Source organism: Atta cephalotes, assembly GCF_000143395.1.
Source record: "Atta cephalotes unplaced genomic scaffold scaffold00014, whole genome shotgun sequence".
Classification (NCBI taxonomy): Eukaryota; Metazoa; Arthropoda; class Insecta; order Hymenoptera; family Formicidae; genus Atta; species Atta cephalotes.
Genome location: NW_012130078.1, coordinates 1,978,125 through 1,987,836, shown reverse-complemented (window position 1 = coordinate 1,987,836; position 9,712 = coordinate 1,978,125). Strand labels below are relative to the sequence as shown.

Here is a 9,712-nt window from a genome sequence, read left to right as displayed (position 1 = left end):
TTTATTGTACTTGTTTTATTTTATTTTTTGAAAAGTTGAGAAAATATAAAAAGAGAAAAAAAAATTTCAAGGATGAAAAAAATACGTATACAACAATGATTAAAATCGATCTTTTCAGATATCTGGTTTAGGTATTATTGTGGCTGGTGCATGGGTATTAGCAGATGTCGGTGAATTCGATCATTTCGTGGAAAGTAGAATAATGGCACCACCTATAGTGCTTATAGTAGCGGGATTTATTGTTTTCGCCATAGCTTTTCTAGGATGTTACGGAGCAATAAAGGAGCATTACAACATGTTGATTGCGGTAAGCAAAAAAAAAACAAAAAATTAAAAAACTCAGAGTAAAAAATTTTTCTGTTAAGGAGTTACGTACACCTAGATGGGTAAAAAAATCTATTTTCCAATTTTTGCATTTTCTTATAATATAAAATCTTAAGATTATTTTCCTAAAGTTACAATTCGAAATACAAGAAATTATAGCGTTATAAATTTAAATTAAAAGTTATAGTTTAAGGAAATAAGAAACGTCGTAGGCAAGCTAAATTCGATTTAAGAATTAAGAGATTTATTATACAGTTCTATAATAGATGATTCCATGTAAATAAAAAAAATCATTTATATATTGTTACTTTGAACGCGTGTTTACTTTGAAATCGTGTTTTACAAATCAGTACTCAATATATTTCAAAAATAAATGAATGGAATCGAAACGAATCGAATTCAGATTTTTTTCTACAATATTTATTTAGCGTGAAAATACGCAGTCTTTAATATATGTCTTCTAATATAGGATTTGTTTCTAGGCTTTCCAGTTTTGTTTTTATAACAAAAAACTGATCGATTTTTAGACGATATTTACACTTTTATATTCAACTAAGCGCCATTTTGCAACAAACGCGAATTTTAAAAATCGGTTACAATAAAGGCTAGATTTATATATTTTTAATCTATTACGTTTTTGTGTTTCGGATGAACTATATAGATTATACAGTAGACACCGCCTACAGTTTGCACCGCAAACAACTATAGCAGCTAATATGTCTGTGATACTAACGGCAATATCTTGCTTGCATTTAAATATTTTTTAATAAAAATTTTATGTTTTTCGACAAAATCTTATATAAAATATTGGTACAAAGATTTGATATTTTTAATATATTTGGAGAAAAAAATTCATGAATGGGATTATTTTTAGTGTTTCTAGGTGTGTATGTAACCCTTTAAATAATTATCGAAATAACAGAAATCATTAAAAATTTGATAATATTTTTTTATGAAAATATAATCTGTCTCTCTCTATTAATCTGTTTACTTTAAAATGTTCCAAAATTCTGTTCATTTTAATATACTAGATATTTTATTATTTTATATATTTATTTTATATACTTGAGTTTATCTCAATAAAATTTTCAAAAAGCTTAATTAAAATTAAATTAGAGATTTCATGTTTATTTAATATAGGTAAATATATGTATAAAACTGTACATATAATTTCAAATGTCTTTATTTTGTTTTGTTTTTAAATATTATTTTTTTTGTGATGAAAAACAATAAATAATTCTAAATTATAGTTGTATATAATCTTTGATTAATTATGATTGATTAATTATATTAATATTAAAAATAATTTATATAGTTTGCGGTCGCATTGTTAATAATCTTCATAATTGAGCTCGCGGTGGGCATAGCTGCAGCAGTGTTTAAAAACGATTTTAGCATGGCGATGAAGAATACCCTAAAGGAATCGATAAAAAACTATACGGAGACTGACAGGCAAGCCTGGGATAACATACAGAAAAAGGTCAGTAAACTGAATCTGGAGCACAACATAATAATGAATTTGTCGATATAAAAGGTGATGAAATATTGTAGTATAGCTTCCGTACCATAAAGAAAACAATGGTTTCTATAATGATGGGTCAGGTCACTTGAAATAATCATCGTGTGCAAATAGACAATTAAACCCGTTTTAGTATATTGTACATTGACTATTCTAACTCTCTTCGTATTAACATTTTACAACATTTTATATCTTTCAATATCTTAAATTACTTTGTCCTATTTTGACAACAATAGTTTTGTAAGAATATATTATATAAATTAAATCGCGTAATTAAATAAAGTAGATCGAGGTAAATTAAATCATTTTTCATTCATGATAAAAAAATAATAAAAAACTAGTTTTATTAAAATTTCAATAAAAAAAGTTTTATTAAAATTTTTATTTTTTCCAACTTGGCTTAGATTTCATATAATAAAATATTATATAAACAAAATATTTCTTATTATTCAATGAAAAAATTAAGAAGAATAAATTATCCAATTTATTCCGAAATTAAAGAACAAAGCGAACATCAGTTTACTAAACTAATTTAGCAAACTATACATTATAAAAATTATTATTATTTTCAACATACTTTTTCGTTACAAAGTTATAAAACTTTTTTTTTATAACGTAATTTTTTTTGGAATCGTGATTTGTGTAAGAAAAAAAATTCTTCGTGCATTCACGATCTGTGCGCTTATATCATTGATTAACATTAAATCACACAAACTACAAAATTGTTTATTTTTCTGGTGCAGAAGAAGCGGAAATTAATTTGCAAAGTTAAACAATTCGTTTGAAAGAAAAAACAAAATTAATGATAAATTTCGACTAATTCTCAAAATTTATATTAATTCGCCTTCCCATATAGCACAAAAATATTGCAGCAATATTTCATTGCAAGATTACATTGCAAAAATATTGCGAAATATTGCTGCAATATTTCAGCAACATTGCAGCAACGTAAAAATATCCGTTTTAAAAATATTGATACGTAATGTTGCAGCAATATTATAACATAATATATATGCAATATTAGGTTTTGCGCACAGGAATATTTGCAGTATTATTGCAAAAATATTGTAATAATGCAGCAACATTGCTGTAATATTACAACGTTACTGCAGTATTTATTATAAGATTTTGTATTATATAAATTTAAATATAAAAAATTATAGAAATAGGAGTAAATGTAACATACAATGAATACAAATAAAATATGACTTCATAATTAATTATGTCTTTATATTTTATAAGCGTGTTCCGATATACACTGCCAGTAATGAAAATCTACAGTATATGTAACGTGAACTATAAATTTTCAGTACTGTGCACATCGGAATACCTCTATAAAATATAAAGATATAATTAATTATGAAGTCATATTTTATTTTATATTCATTGTATGTTACATTTAACTCCTACTTCTAACTTTTTATATTATATGTTTTATATCTTATTATTATGTCCATTGTGCGTTATATTTAATCCTTATTTCTACTTGTTTTATGTTTATAAATTATAGGCACAATTCCTATAAATTATAGATATTGACTACGTTTACATTCGTTTTCACTAATGTAGATTAACTTTAATCTCGATTCAACTTACTCTTCGTCCTTTTCTAATCTTTAGAACTAGAAAAAGACAAAGATAAGTTGAACTGAGATTAAAATTAATTTATATTGATAGAAATAGACATTAATCAGATTTAATAATATTCGTAAAAATTAACCATTTCATTTTTTAGAGGAATATAGTTATGAGATTGGTCAGTTTCATAACTACAGATATTATGAAACTCGTTAAGTATGCCGTGTAAACGTGATGATTAATTTCTATTCTTCCATTATGTCCAGGTCCTTCTTTATTGGATATAACATTCAAAGTGAACTTTCTAGCAGAGGCATAAATCGATACAGTGACAAAAGTCATTCTTATCTTTGTTTCTTACTGATTTTTGAACAAGAACAAGATTCTTGTATCAATATGTGTTTCTTGCTAAAAATATTTAAAAAATACTGCTGCAACATTGCTGAAGTAATATTGCAATAAAAGAAGTCTTCGCAATGTTTCTGCAACATTGTATTGCAATATACAACATTGAAATGTTGCAACACTGTTGCTACAAGTTTCTGTGCTGTACGGGATGTGTTTCGATTTACCTTTAATCAGTATTGGCGCTGAGCCAAAATAACAAACAAAAAATAATTATTTAATGAATTATTTAAAATAAGTATTAAATTGTTTAAACTTTTTAAATTAAGTCGGATTATATATCAATAATTATTTTATCTTTATACGACAGCTGCAATGTTGCGGTGCGGATGGTCCTAGAGATTGGATTGATAATCCAGCAGGAATCCCGTCATCATGTTGCAATGAGACAATGTTGGTCTGTCAAATCGTGACAGCAAATACAGAAGGATGCTTTAGAAAGTTGGAAATGCGAGTTCAAAATAGTGCGACAGTCTTAATTGGTGTGGGCATTGGAATAGCTTTTGTGGAGGCGAGTAAAGTTTTAATTTATACCTATATATTTTAATCAATTCATACAATATTTTAATCAAGCCAATACTTTATTGCAATAAAATTAAACGGTTATTAAGTAAAGAGTAATAGATGTACAGAAAGTTTTTCAATTTAAGAATTATATAGCTCTTTATTATAACAAAAATGTAAATTGTATTTAAATTTGTTCATCAAATATTATTATAGGAATATTTTGAATTAAAAAAACAAATTTTTTTCTTTTTTAGATTGCCGGTATTGTTCTTGCTTGTTGCCTCGCAGCGGCTATAAAAAAAGAAAACGATAAATGAAACGAAATCCATTAAATAATTTAATTTTATGCTACGTCAGACTAATTGTAAGCTGTAAAATTCGCCATCTCGTTGAGATGAAAATATGAATATTTTTAGCGGCTTAAAAATAACAAAGCTAAAAGATTTATATTCGTCCGTTTAAAAGATTTATCAACATCGATGGATAAGAAGCACTTCTCATTAACTAATTATTCATTTTATTTATTAATATCGCACATTGATTTTCAGTAATATTTTTTAAACTCGTCTCAAATCAGCAAAATAATATTAATCAAGTATCAATAATAATCTTAATCAAGTTTCAATTCTCAATATCTGCATTTATTATGCATATTTTATAATTATATATACTTTTTTGCTTTTATATTATGTAATTAATTGCTTATGTAATTGCGAAGAAAAACTAGAGACATTTCAAATATAGAAAAATATATGATTAATATTAGTATATAAATAATATTATTAAAAAATATTAATACTTCCTTTTTTTAAATATGTATCAAAATGAGATTTTTTACGAAATCATGTTCCTCACACAGAAAGTTAGTTCATAATTACATATAGAATATATCCTATCGTAACTAAGAAACAAAACAATTATGAATATAATCGGTGTGTGTTGTGACAATATTTTTAACATATTATACACGTACAGTTAATATTATCTATTATATTATTACATATGTATTATGATATTTCGTTCCTATTAAAGGATTGATTTATTTATGTGATTATACATAAATGTATGTTTGTATAAATGTGTGTTTAATGAAAACGTAGATTGTATGTCTTTATATGCTATATAATTGTATGTATTTCTCCCCCCCCAACAAATACTTATCTTTTATCTTCAATGCACCAACAACTGTAAATTATTATCTTCCTATATGTACAATAACTATATAGATATTGATTAATTTGGCATATTTTTTAATTTACCTATTATATATATAAAAAACGTGGATATTTTGTATAAATAACACATGATTTGGCAATCTTCTGCAAAAATAAATTATCTAATCTAATATCATGTATTTAAATTATATTTAAACGATTTCGCTGTTAACAGAATGTTAATTTCTTGAATTAATTTTTTTATTTTTTGATTATAACTAGGCTTAACTTAATAATAATATGTAAAAATTGTATTGTTCTAGCTATAGCTAATCACTAAAATGATTTTGTAGTGAGTAACTTTTAAAGTATGCAAAACTACTAGTTTAATTAATCATAGCTATTAATCATAATTATTAATTATAGCTAGAAAAACACGATTTTTACATTATCATCAAAAGTGAGTTGAGTCTAAATCTCAAGTTCACTAGGTATACATATAATAAGAAACTGGGCTTTTATGTTACATATATAATGAGAAAAACTAAAAGAATTCTAATTTAAACTAGAATATTGAAAATATTCATAAAATGTTTTAATTTAATTGCATTAAATTTCCTTTAATGATAAATTGTTCTTTAAATTTAGAATCAATCGCTTTTCTTAGCAACAAATTTTGTTTAGACGTTATGTACAAAACATCAAAGCTTTTAATATTAGATACAAATATTATCTTAGATATTTTGTGTGTGATATTAATTTAATTTTTTCTAAAATAATTTATTAAAGTATATGTTATTAAATATTAAACTGTTACATAAATGAACAAGCATAAATGAAAAAGTAATTGTTATATAACAATGATATAAAAAAAATATTACAAAAAACTCCCCGGCGGGGAATCGAACCCCGGTCTCCCGCGTGACAGGCGGGGATACTAACCACTATACTACCGAGGACTCTTGCATGAAGGAACTTTTTTCATACCATATAAATAGTTTATCTCACTTTAAAGAACATTTATGTATGTTGTGTGTGTGATTGTAGGCTATAGTAAATATAGATTTTATATAACAATAATTTATGTATTTATAATACACTTATGATTACATATTCACTGTATTAGATATATTTAACACATTTTCATATTATCAATAAAATCAAAATTCTTGCAAAACATACAGACAAAATATAATACAGTGAATTATCTTGTTCTTATTATTTGTCAATGTTAAATAAGAAATAATTCACTGCGTTACAAGTAGTTGCATTTAGTAGAAAAAGTAATTTAATGAGCACTTTGAGCTAATTGGATTACATTTTTAGATCTATGAGAAATAGCTCTCTGTTTCAATCACAGATCGATAAAAGTGTAATTCAATCAGTGTAAAATGCTTATTAAACTGCTTTTGTGTTAAATAGCAATCATGTAACTATTTCTTAAGATGGAAACGTAAAAAAGTGAAAATTTTATCTCATTGAAGATAAAAAATGTTCACTTTTCACGTTTTCACTCTAGAGAAAAAGTTACATGTTCGCTATTCTAAATACGTGTCTTGCTAGACATCCTGAATCATTTATACACACATTTGCAATAATATACATTTAATTTCATTGAAAAATAATTTTAAAAGATACAGGTTTGGTTATGTATAAGTATTTAGGTTTTAATTTATTTCTTTTTTTCTTAAAATAAAATGTAGTAATGAAAGAAAGATGCAAAAAATATTAAAATTGTTATAGAAATAAATTAAAGTAAAAGTCAATTTTTGTAAAAGTGCTTTAATTCGCTAAGTAAAATTTTAATGTAAGAAAGCATAAAAAATATCCTGTAATTTATAAGATGACAAAATCTAATTTTTATTGCCAATGAAAAAAGCAGTAAAAACATATTCTGCGACAGTTTATATTAAAATATAAATTAAATAAATGTCGCAGCAAACGAGAATGGATTGAAATGAATTGAAATGGATTTTCAGAAATATTAATTCACGAATGTTAAAATGCTTTTCAATCCTGAATGCACTATTATTCATTTATAGGAATTGCATGGAGCATATCTCTATGCTTTTCAATCTAAAAATAATATTAGCTTTTTCTGTGCATTGTGAATACTGTTCAATTCAAAATTTTGAATAGGAAATGCAGTTTTTTAATCTAATTGCATCCAATTGAATCTAATTGAATTCAATTAAATCCAAAAAAAGCTATTTAAAATATGCATTCGGATAGAAAAAAAATTTCAATATATTTTAATCCATTCTCGTTTGCTGGAAAAGATATCTATTAAAAACATTCTTTATTCTTCTTATTACATTTTTATTATCATAAATAAGATATAACTTTGAACTTATAAAATTAAAAAAAGAAAAAGGTGTAACATCGAACTCGTATGAATTTAATTCACATTTGACAATACGTATAGATTGCAGTTGCCATCTATACGACGCGAGAGAAAGCCACATGATTTATCGATCGAGTTATAAGTAACATGTAAAATTGTAATATCTTAGAAAAATGACTTTGCCGCTTAACATTTACAAAAATAATTATATTTTATTTAATTAATCAATTTTAATATTAAATAATATAATTATTTAAGAATAATAATTCTTTATTAAGAATCGGTAAATAATCATAAATATAACGAGTAGTGGAGGCTGTAGAGGTTCCGTGGTGTAGCGGTTATCACGTCTGCTTTACACGCAGAAGGTCGCCAGTTCGATCCCGGCCGGAACCACTTATAATTTTATTCTTTACGGTAATTTTTTTTTAAACATACGAATATAAAGCACAGGAGCTAAAGCTTTACTTATTTTTTTATTTTTTAAAATATAACAGCACTCTTTTTTTTATAATATTCACATTTTCTATGTTCTTAATGTTTAATTATAAAGAGATTTGAGAATTTTTTATTAATAAAATATAAAATTATCGATATAAGTCTTTAAGAATTGCAAATAAAAATTTTTATTTTTTACTTTGTATTCTCTTATCTTGAAAATGATCATGGAAAAGTTCAAAGCTTGCATAATATAAAACCATGATGCAATATTGTAATAATGGATATTGTTCGACAAAGGGATGAAAGGGTTATTATGTTCATTTAATTCCCATGAAATCGTATTAACACTATGAGGTATGTGCCAAAAAGAGAGTAATATATATATATATCTTTAATTATTACTTTATTAACGTACGCGTGCATTAATGTTACAATTTAAAGTTTCAAATATATCTTCCTATAATTCATGAGAAAAAGTCTGTCACAAACTTGTGGATTTTTTTGTAAAAAATTGAAATATTTATACACGCAAATCTAAAAGATAATTTCTATTTTTTAACGTTTTCTTATTGAAAGAGATCATCTCACACTTCGACTGTTTCGATATCAAGATGCAAAATTTTATCTACATATTTAGGAGAATGGGTGAATACTTTTAAATGTGGATTGATATTACCTTACTCGCTATCTTATCTTGTCGTGAGATAAAATGATGAAAGAGATTTGAGATTGAAACCGGACTTGCTCTGGTTGTACTGACAAAGAAACAGTTGGTTAGGCACAGGTGGAAGGCCAGATGGTACGGGTTCAGTGAGACAGTGAATGAAGAACTCGAAAGGAATCATGCTCAATGTTCTTTCCATTCTTGGCTCTCCTAGGACTCGAATCTCTGAAAGAGAAACGTGACAAGATGAATGAAAAGACCGAATATCAATTTAGATTTCCTGTTGCATCCTACAAATGTTACTGTTTGATCCTTTTCCTACATCGATCGATCTCAAGATGACGTATACGTCAAGGTCGTTCGATTCAAATATAAATCTGATCTTTCTTTCATTAGAATTTAATATTAAAGCAATTTTTCCCTTAAATTGCTACAGATATTTAAATATTATTTCAACGAAATTTTATTTTATATTAGATATAATTTAAATATAATAAAGAGTGCCGAAGATTGTCAAAGTTAGATTTTTCGAATAATATAATATTTTTGGTTTATGAATTTAATTTATCTCAGATATGACTGTGCACCGAAATGTTAGGACTTTTTAAACACAATCAATCTGAGATGCTATTCTTTATATATATATATATATATATATATATATATATATATATATAGTAGTATACGTACGACTAACGTACGCGACGAGGTAGGTTAGTTAGTTCGTACGTAACGTAACGAAAAAGTAAAAGTAAAGGAAGGAACGGGGACGGGGT

At 25.5% G+C, this 9,712-nt stretch overlaps 1 protein-coding gene and 2 non-coding genes across 3 annotated transcripts in view; 2 read left to right on the top strand and 1 right to left on the bottom strand.

Annotated features, from left to right (window-relative positions):
• Positions 1-4,650, top strand: part of LOC105617754 (CD151 antigen) — a 13,449-nt gene extending 8,799 nt beyond the window's left edge. The window contains exons 2-5 of the mRNA XM_012199308.1: positions 119-307; positions 1,640-1,804; positions 4,137-4,337; positions 4,588-4,650. Of these exons, the coding sequence (XP_012054698.1) occupies positions 119-307; positions 1,640-1,804; positions 4,137-4,337; positions 4,588-4,650 (618 nt within the window). The remainder of the gene's footprint in view (positions 1-118; positions 308-1,639; positions 1,805-4,136; positions 4,338-4,587) is intronic.
• A 1,724-nt stretch (positions 4,651-6,374) lies between these two features.
• On the bottom strand, positions 6,375-6,446 carry Trnad-guc. The gene has a single exon. It is a non-coding gene; the product is annotated as a tRNA-Asp (tRNA).
• Positions 6,447-8,154: 1,708 nt separating this feature from the next.
• Positions 8,155-8,227, top strand: Trnav-uac. The gene has a single exon. It is a non-coding gene; the product is annotated as a tRNA-Val (tRNA).
• The last annotated feature ends 1,485 nt before the right edge of the window (positions 8,228-9,712 follow it).